Raw genomic sequence first — 23,126 nt, forward strand, 5'->3', positions numbered from 1 at the left:
TGGTTTGTCTTGAGAGCACTCACATGGCAAGTCCAGGATAAGAAAGGGATCAGGCCCAGTCAGCATGGGTTTACGAAAGGCAGGTCCTGCTTGACCAACCTCATCTCCTTCTATGACCAGGTGACCTGCCTAGTGGGTGAGGGAAAGGCTGTGGATGTTGTCTACCTTGACTTCAGCAAGGCCTTTGACACTGTCTCTCATGGCATACTCCTTGAGAAGCTGGTGTCTTATGGCTTGGACAAGTGTACTCTTTGCTGGGTGAAAAACTGGCTGGCTGGACAAGCCCAGAAGGTGCGGTGAATGAGGTTAAAGCCAGTTGGCGGCAGGTCACAAGTGGTGTTCCCCAGGGCTCGGCATTGGGGCTGGCCCTGTTTCATATCTTTATCAATGATTTGGATGAGGGGATTGAGTGCACCCTCAGCAAGCTTGCAGATGACATCAAGTTGGGAGGCAGGGTCGATCTGCTCGAGGGTAGGGAGGCTCTACAGAGAGATCTGGACAGGCTGGATCGATGGGCCAAGGCCAATCGTATGAGGTTCAACAAGGCCACGTGCCGGGTCCTGCACTTTGGTCAAAGCAACCCCATGCAGAGCTACAGGCTTGGGGAAGAGTGGCTGCAAAGCTGCCCTGCAGAGAAAGACCTGGGGGTGCTGGTTGACAGCCGGCTGAATATGAGCCAGCAGTGTGCCCAGGTGGCCAAGAAGGCCAACGGCATCCTGGCCTACGTCAGAAATAGTGTGGCCAGCAGGAGCAGGGAGGTGATTGTTCCCCTGTATTCGGCACTGGTGAGGCCGAACACACCTTGAGTACTGTGTTCAGTTTTTGGCCCCTCACTGCAGGAAAGACATCGAGGTGCTGGAGCGTGTCCAAAGAAGAGCAACCAAGTTGGTGAGGGGCCTGGAGCACAAGTCTTATGAGGAGCAGCTGAGGGAGCTGGGGCTGTTTAGTCTGGAGAAAAGGAGGCTGAGGGGAGACCTTATCGCTCTCTACAACTACCTGAAATGTGGTTGTAGTGAGGTGGGTGCTGGTCTCTTCTGTCAGGTGGGTGGAGATAGGACAAGAGGAAATGGCCTCAAGTTGCAGCAAGGGAGATTTAAGTTGGATATCAGGAAAAATTTCTTTACTGAGACGGTTGTCACACATTGGAATAGGCTGCCCAGGGAAGTGGTTGAGTCACCATCCCTGGAGGTATTCAAAAAGTGCATAGACAAGGTACTCCAGAACATGGTTTAGTGGGCATGGACGATGGTTGGACTCGATGATCTTGAAGGTCTTTTCCAACCTAAATGATTCTATGATTCTGTGATTCTAAGAAAGAAAAGCTCTTCAGAGCCTTGGGATGGATGACTGACTAACCACCACTGCCTCTCAGGAACAGACACTGAAGAGCATACATACTATGATCAAAATTCTGGCTATGTCAAACGTACAGGGAAAGTTTGCTGAAGTCAATACAGACCACTCTTCACATCTCTACTTACTAGTGTTATGTCAGTGCTATACAAGGAAATCAGAATAATCTCCACAGACCTCTGCTGACAGTCTTTCTAATAAGATGCAAAAAATGATGCCTTCTGAGAAGATGGTTGTTACTAAAATTAACATGTTATTGTACTTAAATTTCTGATAGTATGACACTACAAGCTGTGGAAATAGATTTCAAATAGTTTTTGAAAAAAATTCTCTATGAAGAAATTTAGTGTTATGAAAATCAGAAAGTGAATTCTGGTCCGCTGTCTGATTTCACATCTAATCATAAATTTCTCCTACTGAAACCGTATTAAAAACATGACAAGTACTGGCAGTCTCAAACTGAAGTACCATCTGGTACACGCGCAAAGGTTATGTCTGCTGCACAGGCCTCTACAATGTTTAAAACCATGTATTTTTTTTCAGAAACAGAGTGAACCATCAATTTTACAAAGGAGAGTGTAGCCCTCAGAGAAAGAAAGAAAAAAAAAGAGAAAAGTATTGTAAGCCTAAAGATTCAAATGTGAATCAAATTCAATGTGTACAGTTGTCATCCTGACAATATTTCTATAGCCTTAGCTATAGCTTTAAATTCAGCATCAATAAAATAGTCACAAGTTCATTATGAACGGATAAGTAAAAACAGATTTTCTGCTAAGATTTTGCATATCAAGTGACAAATACTAAAGAATAAAGAGAATTAGTTCATGAAAGTCAACTGCAATGAACTGAGAAAATTTATTATGGCAAAATGTTAGGAGGTTACTTGTTTGGGGGCTTTTTCCACCTCTGCTTAGATAAATTTCATCAGGAACCTGAATCCCAAATCATGGAACGTATTTGCAGAAAAGAGATCCAGCCCTAATTGGGCTAATACCTGCTTCAAAAGTGTACTGGGGTAATCAGACAGTCTGAAAGGAGAGGATAGGAAACATTTTAAAAGGTAATGCAGAAGGAAAACTACCTTTCAGAGAGTTTGAAAGCAACTCTAACAGAAGGGGATCAAGCTTCTGATCACATAGTATAAGCCATCTTTATTTCTCTAGCTGATTAGTTACAATGACATCACCTAGGGAACTAAACTAATGGTTAGATTGGCAGTAGAAGAGTAAAACAGAAACAAAATTATGAATAGGAAACCAATTAAAGAGAAGACATCACTCATTATGCTGCTTAGGGAAATAACTGGCTGGAGAGTAGAGTTCTTCCATGTGAGTAGTAGAAAGATGTTTATTAATTTTTTCTTATGAAACATGAAATGTGTATGAGGTAATGTCAATACAGAAAACAATCTTTCTACACAAGGTTATAGGAGGGCTTAGGGGGATAAAATAATAATAGTGGGGTGAAATGTAATACTGAAAATGTACAAGGTTGTGCCACCTATAGGGAATAAACAAGAATTTGTGCTACAAGCTGAGAGTTCAGGCGCAGGATATTGGTTGATCTTAGAATGATACTGACGTGATATGACTTCAGAAAAAGATGAATGTGCTCCTGAATGTCTCAGGCTAATTTTTAGCACAAATACTTAGCTTTTTAATGTGAGGACAGACATTAGCTGAAATACCACATAAAATCCTGGCAGAATTTCTACTGAATTAAGTACACCAGATAGCTAGGACAGTAATCACGGAAAGGCTGTTTGTCCTCAACCAATGACATTATTAAAATAGCCTCCTGCTAGGAACAAATACTCACTCAAAGACAAACATGCAACAAACATAGCAGTGAATCCAACCCACACAAGACCATGCAGTTTTCTTTTCAATGCACAACCATGACTACAAAAGCAGCAGCAAAGTCAGTTACCACCAGGTCCACGTTTCAAGTCAGAGTCCTTACTAGACCTCACTTACACTGGCAAAAGCTATTGCTTGTAGACTTTAACCCCTCTAAACACTGTAGGTCTAGCAAACCCTTAGTTCTGTGGTTTGCAACAATTTAACACATTATATCCTGACCTGGATATGGGAATTTCAAATTATTGGATTCATTTGGATCAATGTGATAAGATGCTGTTGGAAAGAAAACTAGAAAGGGAAAAGAACAGTTGAAGATGAATTGGTCTTCCAAAAAACATTTGTGAATTATTAACAAACAAATGAATATGAGCACCAAGGTTTTTAAGCACGGTCACCATTGCCCATAAATTCCTTTTAAATATAGTGATTTCTTTCTCCCCCTTTCTTCATGCACTCACAGTTTCATACACACAGACTATAATAAAACAAATATCAGAGTTTCAGAAGAGCATGATACTGTTTAAGGCAAATCTGTCTGGGATATGGGGGATGAGACAACACTCTCTGAAGAAGAAACTCTTAAGAACAGATGACCACCAAGATATGGTGAGGCCCTACCAGAGCACACTGCACACAAACTAAAGTGGCGTTTTAAAACTCTTTTCTACTAAGAATCTTATTCTCAACACTAACATCAGCTCTTGTTTTAAAAGGTTGTTGGATCACTGTAAGACCGAGTTACTGGCTGCTAAAGGAAAGAAAGATATGTACAAAAATCAGCATGTAAGAGCAGCTGATATAGCGACATGACCTACTATAGTTCAGGGCCCACCCTGCAAACAAGACAACAACAACATTCTGTCCCAGGATATGCAATGTTAGAAATCTTTGCATTTGTGAGGATTCACTCAGCAGTCAGATATTTCAGATACAACACAATCTCTCCTTCTCAGGTATGGTATCTCAGAGGCAATGTATCTCAAAAGGAATCACAGTTCTTTGCCCTAAATTCAAACCATCAGATGCATGATTTATTCCTGATTTCAGAGTGCTCACATCCCCACCTCACATGAACCTATGAATATTTGGAGTGTTATAAAATATTGCTCAAAAATCAACCTGAAAAGTAAACAAAATTCAATTCCGTGAAATGCATGTTCAGGTCTAAAAAAGGTCTTCTGTTTGAACTTCTAATAGCCTGACTGTAATTCCAGCTAACTCTTATTTAGAAAAAGACTTCTCAGTTTCCTTCTTCTAGCATATATATGGCATATAATAACTTTTAAGTTCTTAAACTGCGAAATTTATTTTTCCCCAATTTATTATTTTACATATGGACACACTGATAATTGTACTGTAAAGACTGAAAGTAATCTTAGTCTAAAAACCTTTGAAAATGCATTCTAGAGATGCATAGCTTGTTGGAATACTTTTAGTTTTCAATCTTCTAATTCACAGATTAAAAAAAAACCTGCCAGAGAATATTAATAGATACTTGATATGAATTATGTCAGTATTTCAACTTGGCTTAGGCTGGTGTCCATTTTTTGAAAATTTGTAGCGTGGCTACACAAAGCTAGCTACATACCTTTACCATCATTATTTTCTTGACGCTGAGGCTAGATCGTATCAGGAGAACTGTTTCACAGTACCTTTATAATTAAGCACTCCTCAGCCGTCCTCTTGGTGTGGATTGCTACTGCTGGTTAATCTTCAGGGGTGGGGATCTGGGGAGGCAAATTTATGAAGGAGAAAACTAGGTTACTTATCAGTAACTGGAATTCTCTGAATATATTGCCTCCACAGATCCACACTAACCCTCCCTCCTTTTGTTAGAATTAACTCACGATTCACAATAGCTGGATAAAAATGAAGGGACTGGGCACTGTGATGCTAGAAAACACTGTTTAAAAAAATATTCTCCTGAGTCCGTTGAGGCAAATTACCCGCTTGGATACTTGCTCTAAACAATTCTAGGATTCCCATACAACACATGACTTCCTGAAAATGGATTTGTAGCAGTGATAGCTCAAAGGTGCAATTATTGGAAAATGATCCAGCTTCCACAAACCTTCTAGCAGCACACTGTTTTGGTTGGGCTTTTTTTTTTGTTTGTTTTTGTTTGGGTTTTTTTTCCCCACAAGTCAAGTGAAGTTCTTATCTGCTTCTATTGCATTAGATATTTTGTAAGCATTACTAAACCCAGTATACTGTTGCAATATTCAGAGATCCCCGCCAAAGACTTTTATTCTAGTGAGAAGAGAGATAATATTTATTTGGCATGACATTACTAAACCCAGTATATTTTTGTAATATTCGGAGATTCCTGCCAAAGACTTTTATTCTACTGAGAAGAGAGATAATAATTATTCGGCAGGAGCAGTTCATCATAATTCCACCCTCTTCAGGGAGCACTTCCACTATCTTCCACATGTGTACTTAGAGTTAATATTTCTATTCTACTTAGAATATGTACTTTTTTCTGATCTAAGCCTAAAATTTTTAAGAAACATGCTTCACACCCAATTTTCCATGGCTGTATTTCACATCACTGCAGAATGATAGTACAATATCCTTTTTCTGCCAGGTCTATGAAATTATTCAAAAATCCAAGATGCGCACTTCTTGCACTAAGGGAAATTACCTGGACTGTCTTTGTTTTTATAATTTTTTGTTCTGTGGAATTTGTTGCTAAATCAAGGTAACAATGGGAGATAATTGTTACTAAAATAGAAAAGTGTTACCTAATTTATATTTTACTTTACTATTTCCAGGAATTTTGCATTGTCTGAAGCGTACGTTTTGCGTGATTAGTGTGTGTGATTATTTGTCCCACTTTAGTTTGATATAAAAATAAAATATGTTTATTTAAATGGACAAAATTAACACTGATGGAGTTTTGAAGGGTTCAGAACACATCCTGAGTATGGATTATTTACAGGAATAAATGAATGAAATAATCAAATTTTGGCTAGGAAGAGTGAAAGGTTATGATAACTCATCCCAAACTCTAACTACTGAATGATTAACACAGAAAAGGAGTTGAGATGTGTTCTCCCATTGTAGTCCCTGCAAATTTTTTCTGAAGCTTTTTCCCATCATCACTTCATATACTTTTTCAGAGCCTTAACTGCTGCTATTTATAGACAGCCCATAGATGCACCTACCTAACTTTTCTCAAACCTTGCAATCCTGTCTTTGACATCTATGCAACTAACCAAGTCCCACACTGCCAAACCCAAATTCCACATCAGAATTCCACTCCACTTCATCAGCTATAAAGGGAGATGGTGTGATTCATCAGAATATTGTAGTCCATGCTGCAGATGTCTGCTAGTATAGAATGAATGATAGTACCTCCTTTTTAACTCCATGGCAGAATACATTTTCTTCTCATTTAAGGAAAAGGTATCAACACTCTTCCAGAAATATTTCTGTATCTATATAGAATGTGTTTGGGGGAAAGGGGTGGTTTTATTTCTAGAGAACTATGCAAACACATAATATACTAAGCTTTCTAATATTTGAATAGTGATTTCATGGTTTGCTTTGACAGACAGAAGAGACCGCAACACGAAGTAGATGATGATGCACTATGATGTGCAGGGAAAACAACTCATCTCAGCCTTCTACAACTGTGTCTCTCCATAAGCAGTCTGGAATTAGTGAAATTGCATGACAGTTGCATCTTGCAACTGCAAAGGTAAGCCTTCTAAATGAAGCAAAGAATTTTTAAAATTGACAGCAATGCTGTAATTTTATTCAATTTTAGTAAAATCTGAAAGGTTAAAAAATATTAAAGCCATACATGCTTGCAGTTATACCCTCAACAGTATTTCACATTTAATTCTTTTGGGCTAAAATGCAATAGTCTAAGTTGCAGGAGACATTTTAAAGGCTTTTTTTTTTCATGAATATAATATAGTGAACAGACAACGCCAGATAAAACACTGGCCCTCACTGCAGGCACTCACTGAAGAATGATTTAGTGTCCAGCAGCAACTATCAGATTTTAAATCCTATGTTACTGCAATCAGCAGGCATTATTCAATGTGCCTGTTAAGTCTTCTTTGGAGCAACTGCCTCACAAATAGCCGATCTCTGGTCTTGTTTCATTCCTCCAATGTACTCCTCCTAAAGACTTTAATCCACTCCAGTTGTCCCTATGAAAGCAAAGGCCTAGACACGCCAAACACAATAGCAATTGCTGCACCCTACAAGTAATAATTTTTTGCTTATTTATTTTTTCTGTTTGTTTTTTGTTCTTGTATCTTCTTTTTTTTTTTTTTTTAGTGCATTTCATATTTTTCCTGCTGTTTTAGTTTTATTCTTGGTACTTCGCAGCAGTTTCTCCTATATCCTGGATTTTACTTTTTTCCTTTTATCCTCATGTAGTGCTTCATTGGCTTCTATATGCTACTAGTCAATATGGTCATTCTTTCTCCCTCATCATTTGTGGTTCCATCTCTACTCACTGGAACTTTTCCCCCATACCTATCTGTGCTCCCTCTTTGGTCAGTGGTACTTTTTGCCTCCCTTCTCTTACAGCTGTGGTCTGATTCTGCTTTTTTTAAAAAATTTATTTTACTTCGAAGCATGTTATGTTTTCACCAAGTGGTGTTACAGTATGTTTTTGCATTCACTGCAAAAACAGGAAGAAGGATAAAGGACAAAGTAAACTATTAAAATCATATTCTAGAAATATTACGATTTGCTTCTTTCTTCCTTCTCATTCTGTAGTTGGCTTGACTCAAGAAGGACAAACTTGAAACTAAATTACAATAAAGCACCAAACAAGTTTCATGATATTGTACTTAGATAATGATTTCAAATAAACCTGTTATACTGATTTCTCGCTACAGGAATGTATATGAAGGTAATAGTGAGGAACAATTTACAGCTTTATTCTATGTTCTTCCACTTTGTCATTTTGCTTTTATTTTGGCTGAAATCAACTGAAGTATCACAAATCTTCAGCAGAGCTATCTAAAGAAATTAGCAAAAAAGGAAACTTTATTGGAAAGAGATTAGTAGAATTAGGATATGACGACTTCAAATGTAATGGGGGGCATGTGGGCCTCCTTTACTCAAGCACTTTAAATCTGACTCAGTCGAGCAGCTTAGACCAGCAAGAAACAAGTGGGTGCAGTATAGAGACAGCGATGTTCCCAAAAGTCCATACGAGTCTACATGAGCTAAAGATAATACACATCCTCACATTCTTAGAGAACCAAAATGCAACTAAACTGGTTTGGACATGAAAGTACATAGGATCTCAAAATGCAGAGAACTAGTGCAAGACATTTTAAGCATATTTGACCTAAAACTCCTTTCTTCTCAGTGCTCACACTCATTTGTCCAGAGCCTTGCAAGCGAGAGACATTACCTGACAGAAACTTCTATTTCTGTCATTTTGACTGATAACCACCAAGTGATGAAGACTTCCAAGCTGTTATTTTTCTTCACTTTTTTAGAAAATACAGGTTTCCCCTCCCTGAATGACTGAGGAGATTTTTAAGCAACCTACCATTCAAGTTATTTAACTGAAAAAAGATGACAGACAAATGATACTATTAAGTTTGCTCCAGGCAGTTTGCTACTGCAAAATCAAAATAATTTCAAGCAAATCTGGCAAGAGAAAAATTCCCTTGAACAGGTTCTTAAGCATTATTTAATCAGAAACACTCCAAGCAAGAACACAGACTTCCTGGGATGTGGTATGTGTACACGTGCAATCTGGTAATCTAGGACAAAAGAAATGATCCTTTGGAGCGATGGGTCTCTTGTGCACCAAAGTGGAGGGAAGGACTGCATGCATAGGCATAGATGATGAAATTTGCCGAGTGAGTCCATCTTCTTGTTTGTGTCAAAACTCCCCAATCAATTTAACACCAATAAAAAAGAGAAGGAAAATTAAATTACAATGTTAAAAGCAGAACTTAACGTTTCTAATTTTGTCTTTAGGAAGAACTAAGCAAGGCATGTATGCGATAGCTTGGATGCAATCTATGGAAAGTTGCCCTTGCCATGAATACAACTTGTAATCAAAGGTATTATTTCTGTATTACCATAATGACATTATTGCTTGCCATGTATTTACTTGTTACTAAGATGTCCTGTCCTTTATGTTATTCAAATAAAAAAAATGCACATTTCCCCAAAAAAAGAAGTTGAAGAAGCCAGGACAAACACTTTTCTTATTCCTTAAGCAAAACACCAATCCAATCCTAAAACTCTTTAGTTTGTATCAAGTTTTATTTTGACCATTTCTACTGGGGACCCCTAAAATAGTCATATTGGCTTAGAACGTAGCTGAGAACGGGTGGGCCGAAATCAAAAGAAGAGGAACAGAGTAATAGCTTAGTTGTGAAAACCTCAGAGGCTACAAGGAAGCTACAGAACTACATAAAGAGATTTTAAACCCACTCCTAGGGCTGGGCTGGCAGCCAGAGTGATGCATCCTGCAGCTGAGACTAGTACTCCACAGGTGTCCTTTGTTGGGCAATTCCAACAACCACCCTGACTTTGCTTTGTATTTCATCTGTAAACATCAAATTCTTAAGGAAGCACATACAGAAAATACATTTTTGCTGCTTCACTGATACACACCAAGTTCTCACAAGGCACAATGGTTCTCCTTGGGGAAGAAATAGATGTTAAAGCCTCCATAAATCCTAACTAAAGTATTATATATATATAAAATATAAATATAAGAATATGTTATAGAAATAAAATCATATAGAGATATGTTTGTATATATACAAACACTCCCCCAGGCATGTAATTTTCAAACATTTATCCTCAAAACCTAAGTTTTGAGGAAAAAAAGCTAAGTTGAAAATAGGCTGTTTACCAATAGGAGTTTTTGAAGTGCACAAACCTAGATGCTCTTAAACTCTTTACATACACAGAGGAAAATGAAATGTGGAAGTCTTATCAAACTTCTCGAAGTCTGAATGAGCATTAAATCCCAAATGATAACCTTTTCTACTTAGCTGTTAATCTTTATCTGAAGTCAGACATTTTATGTTTTCCTCCAAACACATTTTAAGCAAGCAAACAAGCAATGTCAGAAGTCAGGAACCTATCCTTTAAAGATAAACAATTATAAAGCACAAGCAGATTAATACAACATATAATCAACTTCATGAATGGAAAAAACAGCATACTAGCATTTTCATATAGAGCTTGATATAAAAGGTAGAAGCCATTGTATTTCCGCATACTCACTAGTTTTGCACTGACAAATGCGGCAACCATTTTGGTCCAGTTTGAAGCTATAGATACAGTCTTTTTCAGTCAAAGTGCAGTTCACCAAAATCTCACAGGTGGGTGGACCTATTGTGATGTATGTTGGTTCTAAAGGTAAGAAAAAATAAAAGAAATTAATTTGAGATTACTTAATTATTTTAATTACGTTCACAAAAAGACATACACAGTGCAACAGTAAAGAGAATAATTTTTAATTAATTTTGCTTCTGATTAATGAGTATTCTTGGTACTTCTGAAACAATTCAAGAAAGAGACTTTGTTTTGAAGTGATGTACACTCATCACAAACAGTATAAAGCTGCATAAAATTTTTGAAATATTGAAACAGGAAAAAAATACTGCATTTTTTTTTTGTTCACTATGAAATCAGCTTTCCTGCATATGCAGTTTAAAACTGAATGTAAAATATTTATTTTGCCCACTTTTCTCCAAAAGTTTTTCATCAAAAGTTTGTGGAGATTTTTTACTTTAGAAACTAAACAGAGCTTTCTCCAAATCTCAGCTGACTGATACTACAAAGCTGCAAATCAAACCATGTCACTCAGTAGATCAAATCTTTCTCTGTGTAAATAAGATCACTTCTACTGAAATTTAAAGCATAAGAGACTCTGAATACTAAAAGGGAATGTAAGGCACACTGTGTGTGAAAGATCTCTGGAAACCATTTAACAAATCCATTCATTGAAAAAATCACTTCTTACAGTATACTTTGCAGTACCAGATTATGCTTTTTGAAGTTGAGGATATTATTGCCAATTATTAGGTATTTATGAACAGTATAATACTTACTTTTGGACACCATCTAAGTATGTTGGAGTAGGAAATTTGTTTTAATATGTATGGTAGCCAGAAATATTAACGTGTTTTAGTATACAAAGTTGTTAGAATACAATAATATCCAAAGACTTATGAAAATAACAAGGAACCTCAATACTACCATCATAAAACAGGATACAGAAGGAATGAAAAGCTTATCTTTTCCTGAATGGCTTTTTGTTCTGTGAGATTCATATAGTGTGTCTTGTGTTTTTCATAGAACTCAAGCACTTAAGAACTAACGAATTTATAATCACGAGCATTATTAACATTATACTAAGCATTCGGGAAACACAAGTTGCATGACTTTTAAATAACTGTGAGCTTTTGTTCCACTGTTTCAATTGTTTGGGTTTATCCTGTTCCTCTATCTCAACAAATGAAGACTTAAAGAAAATTACACTTTAAAAAAATTCAATACATATATCGATAAATTGTGAAAATATGGAAAAACATTATACTAAGCATCAGGGCAATAAACCGTAATATGTTTTATAGAGTATGCACATTTTCGTAGACTGGAGGTGGCTACATCTTGCCATCTCTCATCCTCAAGCCAAATACATTGAAAGGCAGATTTTGCCATCCTTACTTAAAGGCAGCTAGTCTTTACTCTCAGACTGAGGGTAAAATACTACTTAACATTAAGTTGTTAGAAGTATACACTGTTAAGCAAAATACAAATTCCTGTGCCTATTGGCTCCATGGCCAGCAGGCAGCTTTTGCACCCATGCCTTCCAGTCAAGTGAAAATTATCCTATTATGAGAATGAGCTTCTCTGCATTCATTGTCTTTCACAATTTTCAGCTTTCATAGCTTCTCCCCAGCCCTACTCTTCCCTTCACAACAGTTTATACAGCAGATGAACATTTGCAATCCTTTTAAAATTAGGTCAGCTAAGTACAGAGTTTGGAGGGAAAAACTGCATGAAAGACACTACAGTGAAGTTGGATGACTTCAAACTTATCCCACAGGTCACAGTTCAGATTCCTCACTTTGCTGGAAGTTTCAAATTAACATTCAAATTCTGTTGCTTGTGTAATTTTTGTAGGAAAAGTAGCTATGCTCTTTATATGTATATAAACCAGCACCAACAGCTTTGTTCAAACACAAGCTGGAAATTTGTATAATGGCATCCGTGTCTCTGTAGACCCCTCAAATCTCTTCTAATTTAAATTATAACTTTTCCAGATATTTTTCTAAGAGTTTAATACAGATTACTAGGTTGGCGGTCAAATGAGGAATTCTATAAATTTCTGTGAATTCTTCATTTCAAAGCTGAGTTTGCACAGGTAGCATGGAGGAGTAGCCATAATAAGCAACGTATTTTTGAATCCATGGATTCCCAAACTAGACTTCTTTTAATCTCAGTGAACTCTTCATATTTGTTTCCAAGTTCATTCAGTAAACTGACTAAATCATATTCATGTATAATATTTAACATTTGCAATTTCAACAAACCATTAGTTTAGGAATCCAGAACATATTGATATATACCAATAACATCATATATTCCAGAAACTTCATTAATTAATCACATCTGTTTAGGACTCAGAGCATATAAACTAGTTTTGCAAACAAAGTGATTTGTAGCATCTGGTGCCTATTCTGAAAACCTCCTTTCCTACCTCACTCCATTCTCTAACCAAAATACCCTAAACATGCAAAAGACCAAAGTACAAGAGTTACCCTGAAGCTACATTCAGGTTACTGGTCAGCCAGCCCAAACCCTACCCTGTCATTTTGTCAAGTGACAAAAAAGCCACAGCAACGCTTACGCTCACTGGTAGTTAAAACCACTACAAATCATGAATCATTAATGCTACCTAAAGTAAAGTTCACACACAGTAACAGTAACAGGAGAACTGAAGGAAACTGTAGCTTTACCATCTGACTGCAGAACAGTTAGGTAAAACACCTAGTTAACCCAAAAAATTACTGAAAGCTGAGATGCAGATTAGTGTTCATTGATCCACTTGGGTGTAAATTAAACCTAGAGAAAAAACAGGATTGTGTTTCACCCCCCCATCACTGAAGTTCACCCCTCAAGATAACGTCTTTTTAATTGCAGGTATAATTTAATATCTAGAAAAAACTCCATGGATATTTGTTACATATTTTTGGTGGTGAATTTTCAAATCTACACTTCTCTGTTTTGATGCTCTTGTGTCTTGGACACACTGACACAATTTTATGCCCCCTTGATACATCCAGTAATGTGGTATTTCTTACAAGGGACAAAATTAAACTGTCATTATATTAATTTGAAAGGTTTTTACTATTCCTCTAGTCATTGTGTTTTACTAGTTTGTTACCTCCCACTTTTGTGTCTGCTCTCAGCATCCTCAGTGTTTCCAGACAAGCTTACAAATCTGTTTTTTCTCCCTCCTGTCCCTGAAGGTAAGCCCTGAGATACAGTAATTTTATATGCATGCCTGCTTCTCAATGAGCTGCAAGTAGAGAACAAAAGAAATAATTTCGTTCCCTACCCCCACATGTGCAAAAATGCAGCCGGGGGGCGGGGAATTCAGCCCTTTTCACTTCGCTAGACAAGACTCAACAAATGCAGCTCTGCCTCTGCCAGGCTTCTGGCTATTTGAACAGGCAAGCAGTAGCTAAGCGTGAAAAAGCATGTACCACCACATGATCTGAGCTAGGCTTTTCACTGCTGCTCTTGATAGAAACTGCATAAGAAAGATCCAGTGCACAAACACACAGACAATGGGTGGGAAAAAAGGGTGCTGTTTCTGTCTGTGTGCTTTACCAAAAATAAAACTATACCGTAGAAAGAGAGAAGAAGAAAGTAAAAAGAAGGGGATTGAAGAGAATCTGGATGAAAATAATGCATTTTTAATAAAGCACAGATTTTGCTGATGTCAAATGCTTATATATAAGGTTAAATGCAGATTTCTGTTAGAACATCATGCTTCCATATACTCTCTCTGAGCCTGATACTTTCTATGCTGAATTTTAGTGCAGAGGATTATTAATTTGCCTGCTGTGAGGCTGATAAAAATTTTGGAATTAATTTTTTTACACTACCACTTGCTTAAAACAATTTCAAAAAGTTTGAAATCTACAGTGGATATTTCAGTCACTGGTGGCCCGTCAGTCTGACTGGTCCACTGAAAAATACTACTGTATGTGATCAAAACCCTGAATCTTGTTCATCCCAGCTTGAAATCAAACTGCATTTGTGGGGAAAGACAGACAGTGACATCCAAGTAATACCTGGAGCTGGCTTTGTCTTTACTGAGCCTACATTATCAATACCAACACAAAACTGGATTTCACAACAATAACAACAACAAAAAGAAAAAAGAAGTTGTCAAGGTGTAATAAGACCATATTTTCAATGGTATTTTTCTACCCAGGATACTTTTGTAATATGAACAAAACCAATCCCCAGGCCCCTCTGTTCTGCTATTTTCTGATTTTTGAGACCTCTCACTTCTCCTGTGAGTGATATGACACAGCTTGCATTACAAAGACCAGACATTTTTTTCTGTTAAAAAATACTGTATATATACACGCCCCCCCAAGAATACAGGATGGTCGATCTGGTTTAGCACCATGCCCTGTATACAGATCTTGTTATAACTGTATGAGTATTGAGGTCTTAAGATAGAAGTATTCAGAAATGGAGAAGTACTGATGCATCCATGTTTCAGTGAGACCAGGGGAAAAAGTTTCTTAGGATTAGAATTTTATTATACACACAGTTTGATCAATTAAAGTTATCAAAAATAAAAGAAAGAAAGCTAAAATTCAGCATTGATTGCTGAAGCCCTGGAAAACAAAACAAATCAAAACAAACAAACAAAAAATCAGAGAATTCATTGCAATCTTGTTGACTTCTACTGTTTATCTGAAAGTTAAAAATGAACTGTTCACTGAAGATTTTGTTTCTCTTTCTAACTTTGGAGATTTCATTTACATAATTCTTTAGTTAATTTTAAAGAGAACTAAAAAAAAAATCCTCCCTAAGGCTGGTACCAGATTGAAAAGTTATACTCATCTTCCTATCACATCCTTAGTTGTTCAAAATCTGAACTCAGGCCATTGAATGTATTTCAGAAAACAAAGAGGGATTCCCCTTAAGTGTACTACTGCAAAGCTGCACGTATTACGGGAGCACCAAGCGTTCAGTTTTGGTTTGTATGAAGGACAAGAGGGACCTGTAGTAGCAGGGCCAGAGCCTACAGGTGTAGGGAAGGGATGCTTCTCCATTTAGCACTTGGGAGCCCACAACTGGAGTAGTGTCCAGCTTTGGGCTCCTCAGTAGAAGAGACACTGACACACCTGACTGAGTACAGCACAGGGCCACCATGCTGGTCAGGGGGTGGAGCAGGTGGCATATGAGGAAGGCTGAGAGGCCAGGGCTTGTTCAGCCTGGAGAAGGAGGGTGAGACGGGCATGCTGCTGCTGTCCACCACTACATAACGGGAAGGTAGAAGGACGACAAGGCCTGGCTCATCTTGGAGGTGCTCCAGGCTAGGATGAGAAGCAATGAACACAAGCGTGAACATGGGAAATTACAACTTGATGAAAGTTCTTTTGTTCTTTCTTTCAAATGACGGGGGGTGGGGGGGGTGGGGGGGTCAAACCATGCCAAGAGTCCTTGAGAGGTTGTGGGATCTCCATCCTTCAAAATACTCAAAACTTAACTGGGACAAGGCCTGAGATCCTGCTGTCACTGGACCTGCTTATCTCTGGTGGTCCTTTCCAACTTGCACAACTCCACGCATTTCACTGTCACATAAACTCAGGACATTTCCTGTGAAAACAGCAATATCCTTGATGGATCCTAATCAGGGAACTGAAATCTAAAAGGTAAACATTTCAATTTCTGATGATTTCTGTATGCTTTTGCCAAGTACTGATGACCTTCCTTCCGCAATAAAAGTACGCATTTGCCTAACAACATCTCTCTGAAATCTACTTAATGACTTCAAGAGTAGCTTTTTATTCAAAAAGCAAAATTTCTTCCAGGCAGTTAAACCAGTAATTCTCTCTGAAGCATTATTTAGTGACAACCACAACCACCTTTCATCAGTCTCATTTTTTGTCCTCCTTTAAGTTAATACATTACCATGCTTCACCACTTGGCGAGGTATTATTATTATTATTACTACATGAAAAACACTTAAAACAAGCTCTTTGTTTCATTTGGAATGCAGTATTTTAACTCAAAACAGGTTTTGTTTCACACTTTCAGTAATACCATGCGAGGGAAATACCTACTCCAGGCTTTTACAAAATTGGTTTTAAATAGGGAAGTAACTATTGCATTTTAAGTTTTTAATTCTGCACATTGTTAAATATTACATTGTTAAACACAAATGAATTTAAATGTAAATAGAGAACTTCTATTGCTGCTTCTAATTGACTGTTAGAAATCTGGACCATCATGTATCTTAGCCCAAAAGTATTAGAAATCTAAGGGGACAGGTATTTTACACTACTCAATCATTCCAGTTTTTAATTCCACTTGTAAATGTTGCCCTGTCAATACAAAAGGGAAAAAAGCTATCCCTGTTGTAATAAAATCACTGTATTATTCTTTGCCATAAAAGTATGGCAAAAGCATGCATCAAAAACCTAGGTTCAGTTACTTCGATTCTGACTTCTCTTCATCGGTGCTCCCAGTGCAACTCTACTATTATTCTATGTGCATATGCTTGAAAGCCAGTGATTCCCAGCAACGTTTGGTATAAAGTGTCCCAAACATCACAGTATCATTTGTAAATATCATAATAACAAACTACAACACAGTGTGGGTTGACAGCAGTTCATGTGTGTAGTGTATATATATATATATATATATTCAACAGAAACTGGTAAACAGAGGACATTTTGGACCCCAAAGCTGCAAGTGTTTTATGTATGTATGCATGCATGCATGTTTTTCTTGCCTTGCTGGATTTTATATATATAAATTCATCTGTATTCATATAAAACCAGCATTTCCAGCCAACTTCACGCTAATAAAGAGGTTTCAATCTGCATCATAGAAACACATTTCTTCATCGAAACTATACAATTTTAAGCTCTATAGATATATCACTACAGAGAGGTTGAAAATTATCTTTTGAGATCCTTCTTTGAATACCCAAACCGCCATGGATTTCATCAATTCCATTGTAAGACTGCAAACTACTGCACAAGTACCTATCTTTTACAAGGAATTTAGCAGCACAGGCTGTAAAAATTAATTGCCAAGTCAACAATTTTTACACTAATAGACATTAAAAAGAAGTATGTCCCTGGAACCCACCAAAATACTATTTGTATTTTATATTTATTCAGTATTTGTATACTGACTATTAATGGCATGCTTAAAAGCAGTTTCAGATGTTTGTTTTCATAGTTACTATATAACACAAATACAGTATATTCTGATCAAGTTATTTTGAGGAATTTTGGGGAATATTGCTCCTGCAACTGGAAGATAAAGTTGCCAGTGATTTCTTCCCATGTATAAGAAAAACATATGAAAAAAAACCTGCAAAAAAAGGCATGCAAAAAAGCATTTGTACTTTCGAAAGGCTAAATTACAATCAAGATCATTTCAACATACAAGTTCATAGCAACAGTAACACATGAACTTTTCAAACACACCAAACTAACTGTTATACAGCACAATGAAGCCACCAGGCCTAAAAATAATCATAAACTTAAATGTGAAGACTGTGTAGTCATAACTACAGAATAAGAAGTGGGATTGTATGCTTTACCGCTCAGTGCTACAACTCCCCAGCCTCTTTCATATTCCCATCTTGGTAATGTGAACCAGTCCATAGTTTAACTAAAGACAATCAGATAAAGTAGATTAACTCCTTGTGCATATTATTAAAAAGGCTGGAACATGGAAACACATTTTCAGTGTATAGCACGGGGAAGCTTTATATCCACTTGTGAGCACCACTATGTATGTTCTTCCTACCTTTAGACCAGCAGTATTGCACAACAAAACCCCTTTTCAGTATAATATTCCAAATTCTGCCCAGTGATATTTCCAATACTTTTAACAAAAGTACCTATGGGTAGTTTTGTTTGTTTTATTTTGGTTTGGTTTTTTTTTTTCTTTTTTCTTTTTTTAAGGACCTTTTTATATAAAGGTCTTATTGTGCTCAGCCACAAACTAAAAAAAATAACTCTCTGAAGTTTGCACATTTAATTTTACAATGATTTTTAACCCCAGAGACAACAAATCATATAAAATAGCAGTGCATTTAGATTCTGCAACAATTGGTCTTGGGATATTTGGAGAAAGCATTAGCCATGTAGAAATAATAAGCTCAACAGAAGAGGATTCTAGAAAGCCCAACATCTCATCGGGAGCACGAAATGAAAATCTCTTCTGGGGAAGGAAGGAAAAATGAGTCAGAATCATGTTCTACACACGGAGAAAGACCTCTAACATCAATAATAAAGGACATGCCTGTGTTTGGGGAAGGCGAAATAGCTCCCTCTTCTGTAGTATTTCATAACACAAACTACCTTTAAAAGGATTAAGCTATTCTATCCTATGAAACCAGTACCAACTGACTTAAATACAGCATCAGTGCATTCAAACATTTACTATAAAAATTAAGAAGAAAAAAAAAAAAGCAAGCAGTAGTCTCACTTTTTACCTAATGCTTTACATGATAACTGGCTAAAACTGGTCCTGAAGGGTGTGCTGCTCAACAGCCTTTCATTCGAGTCTGCGTACTTGTTTGAATTTTGTCTGCTGTCCAAAAAAGTTAACTGCAGCCTACTAAGCAGCAGCATGTGTGTTTACTTAAGCTTCCTGTAAAAACATTCATATCATTCCAAGAGTGACTAAATGGTTTCCATCCTCATAGTTTGCATTCCAGCCTTCCCCACCCCTCCAGTTCATTACATGAAAAATATCAGTCCTGAATCCCGGGCAAGATTTCCTTCCTGGGTTTGAAATACCTAATGCCTTGCTGAAATTTTTTTCCCAGCATTTAGATATCCATGTTAACTATCAGGTTCAACAATTCAGCGTCACGTAACTGTTTATACAATGTCTGCGAGGACTTAAGATGATATAATTTTCTAATGTCATAAACAACTCTGAAAATATATTCACTAATACTTCCAAACACATAGTTCAGTTTGGCAGGCTTTAGTTTCAAACTTTATTCATAGTGTCAACCTGAAACTCCTTAAATAGGTATTTTTCCTCAAAAGTAACTATTATAAATCAAAGACTATTTTTATTGTTCCAAACTGAAGAAGCCTCCTATGAACCAAAGCTGCATGAGGGGAAGCGTTTATTTTTTGCAGTGACACAAGCAAAATACAGAAACTTTCCACTCCCAAGATGCGAAGTTAAAAACTTTTGTCTGTCACAGTCAGTTCTTCCAGTTTTCGGTTTAACAGGCATATACACTCTTCAAATATATTTTAATGCCAATAAGACTTTTTTTGACAATTTTATGTGGAGTGACACTAAGAAATAACCACCTTTATTAAAACGGAATCAATTAAGCCTATCAAGAAACATCCAAATAGATTCAGAAGACTATTCGGTTATCGTTACTAGGTGAAGATACGGCAAATGCACTAAATTAGTGTGCGTCTGGGGCAAATCTATGAATGCTAAAGGCACTGAAAAGAATTAATTAGAGGATCCATGAGGTTCTTTAGAAGCGAGACATCCTTAGCTGCATTGATGTACATACTCATTAGGATTCTTTGGTTATTTATCCTTCCAGTAGTCTTCCACTGAACTTAACAATGAATCACTGAAAACTAGGAAAATATTATTTTATACTAGTATAGTCTTCCTGACTTTCTTAAACTCAGAGTGACTTTCACTGGCAGTAGGTTTCATTATACCCTGGGTGGTGTGGTTCAGCAGGCTCAGTTGCCTTGTCTAAAACTGCTATACTAAATCATGATCTGGCAAATGTTAAGCCCAATTCTCTACAGCACGGCACTTGCATCCCTTAATTGACTTTGATGAAAAGGCTGGTTGAGAGCTACAGCACTGCTGCTGAACAATAACTTATACTTCATGCTCTAAGGAGATCTCTGGGCCCAAATCCTGCACCGGTGAACCCCGCTCACTACCACTGACTTCATCCTGAATGAATCAAATTTCTTTTCACTGGACTCTGCCGCCTGTTTTTACTTAATGAAGTGCTGGACAAGCTAAAGGAACTGAACTGAATCACATCTCAGCTAGAGTTTGGAGCCCTTTATTGATGAAAATGTTAATTTCTTTTTGTGAAGATAAAGTGTCAGCCATAATGACAGCAAAGTAATGTGGGCCTTATTCATGAAAATCCTCTGAGGGGATTTTCTTTAACACTTAATTTCTTATTCACAGCTTATGCTGGCACCCTGCCACCTGTACCTGAGGGCTCTCACGTAGAAGGATGTACTGCGAGATAATCAATTACTGTATATGAGCAGACTGGGTTGCAGCTTTCACTGTGAATAGCCTGAGCCTCTGCGAGATGCAAGGGAACAGAAGTGACCACAGACTCTCCTAAGGGACATTTTTGCATCACAGCCAGTGCTGAGCACTTGTATTTATTATCTTGTTAAAAAAAAATAAAAATCTCTCTCTCGCTAAAAAAAAAATAATAATAAAAATAATCAGGTATTCTCATACTAACCTACCCAATATTTACATGCTGTGAACACAACTATTATTCCAATTTGCAGATGGCTGTCCACAGATGCAGATGGCCTGAGGGAAACATGGTTATTTCTATCACTGTAGCTTGTTTACTGTTATTCATATGCTATTATATATTGACACTAAATAGCTATTTTAAGCTCCAGTATTTTACGCTCCAGTATTCACTTTTATTTTGGTAAAATTCATTAAAAATGGAATTGCTACTTAAACCACACCAATTTTATTTGGAAAATAAACAGTTGTTAGCCCAACAGAGAACAGCAGTACTAACAGCAGTGTGATCGCCAATGGATCTGGTTACCTCCAATGGGACAGGTACACAGACCAGCTCCTGTGAAGAACCTTTAAGTCTAAAGCAAGCATGAGCGCATACCAAAATTTCGCAGTCTCTTATGGCACTTGAAAAATCACTTTCTCCCCTCTGCCTAGCTGTCTGTTTTCATTAAATCTGTAGAAACGGGTTCTCTTTGAGACTTCTGCGTGCTGCAAGAAGCCATTGGCTCTAAAACTGTGGGGAAAGCACAGAGGGCCAGTATGATTACCTAAGCCTTGGCTCTTAATGAAGACAGTGTAGAAAACAAAGAAAGAAAAAACAGACTAAATAGATAATAGATTAAACAAACAAAGGCAAATCCCAAAGGACCAATGTCATTACAGCAGCTATAGAAGCTATATGGGAGCATCCATCAGAAGCTTAAAACTAATTCTTTGTGTTGGATCCATAGAATATGATGGGTCCGCTTTTCCCAGCTCTCACCAATTAAAGGAGGTGCCTGCCTTGAAAAGCTGCATTGATTGAAGAACTTGACTTTGGGGACAGGCTGATGAAGGAAGGTCTTCCCCTGAACACTGAACTGTCTCAATGTGCCTCTGTCTCTAGCCTCACGACTTAGCGGTGACCCTTGCTTTCTGCCTTCCTCCCCACTCCCTGGAAACACTGGCCTCAAAGTAGCCAGCCCCCTGCTCACACCTTGGGCTTTTATCTATACACCCCTTGCACAACCCACAGGCATTGCTGTGTCAGAAAACCAGCAAGAAGTGACAGGGGTGCACACACTGTAACAAGATGTCTTGCCAAAAGGGCTTTGATCACTTTGATGTTTACTTAAAAAAACCAGCAGCTATATATTGGTGAGCCACAGCCACCCCTTACGTAAACACTGAAAGCTACATGTGAATTACTATTACTGCTTTCAGTTATGTATGCAATTTCCCGAGTGAATCTCCTTTCACTGAGGCTGAAAATACAAACTGCGATGGATGCCCTGAATGGATCAAAAAGACAATCTTAGTCATGACATGCCACTGGAGGAATTTAGTTTTCCTCAACAACTTTCTGTCTTCCTCTAACACACAACTTCCCTCTTGCAATTCAATTCCATTCTTTCTTGTTCTTTTTCTTTGCAACAACCTTTTAGGCACTTGAAGACAGATATCTTCTCATTCCGACTTCATCATTTTCTCTTTCAGATAAGCCAACAATGTGTTTTGCAAATTTTGGACTGTGCTCATAGCTCTCCAACTCTTTACAGCTTGCTTACATCTTTTTCAGAGGAACAATGTCCAAAAAAGAACCAAGGGCCTACTATGTCAGCTAGGTACATATCCACGCACAGAAAATGGAGCAGAAAGTATTACTTCAGGTCTTGCAAACTGTATTCGATTGTAATTTCAGTGTGGTGTTTGCCTTGTCAAGGCTCTGTTAATCCATGTTCAACTTTTTCTTTCCCCTTAATCACCAGACTTCTCCCAGTGAACTGCTATTTAACAATTACTCTGGTTCAGGACTCATGAAGAATCTCCTCCAAGCGTAGTGCATTGTATTTTGCCTTGTTGAATCTGATCAACATCCTTCTGCCAACTCTCTGCTTTAAAACAAAGATATGAATTCATACTCTGCTCTCCAAGACACTGACTGCCTTTTTTAGCTTTGTTGTCTGTAGATAAAACAAATTTAGCTTCAATCTGAGCTAGTGAAAACATCAGAGCTGGACCCAGCACAGATACTAGAGGATACCAAGTATAATGCCACTCAAGAAAGGCTGCCCACAGGCTTGAAGACTAAATCCATATACAAACCCATCGTATTAGAGCACCACATCCATACATAACCCTGTCCTCCTTGCACCTACCCCGTGTTTCTGCCTCTTCCTCCCCACA

The 23,126-nt window shown here is 37.6% G+C and overlaps 1 protein-coding gene across 3 annotated transcripts in view; it reads right to left on the reverse strand.

Moving 5' to 3' along the window:
* CRIM1 (cysteine rich transmembrane BMP regulator 1) overlaps window positions 1-23,126 on the reverse strand; it is a 203,475-nt gene that overhangs the window by 35,177 nt on the left and 145,172 nt on the right. For all 3 annotated transcript variants that reach the window (XM_049831052.1, XM_049831051.1, XM_049831050.1), the window contains one exon: window positions 10,446-10,574. In XM_049831052.1, coding sequence (XP_049687009.1) covers window positions 10,446-10,574 — 129 coding nt within the window. The remainder of the gene's footprint in view (window positions 1-10,445; window positions 10,575-23,126) is intronic.

This window comes from Accipiter gentilis, chromosome 28 (assembly GCF_929443795.1).
Source record: "Accipiter gentilis chromosome 28, bAccGen1.1, whole genome shotgun sequence".
NCBI lineage: Eukaryota > Metazoa > Chordata > Aves > Accipitriformes > Accipitridae > Astur > Astur gentilis.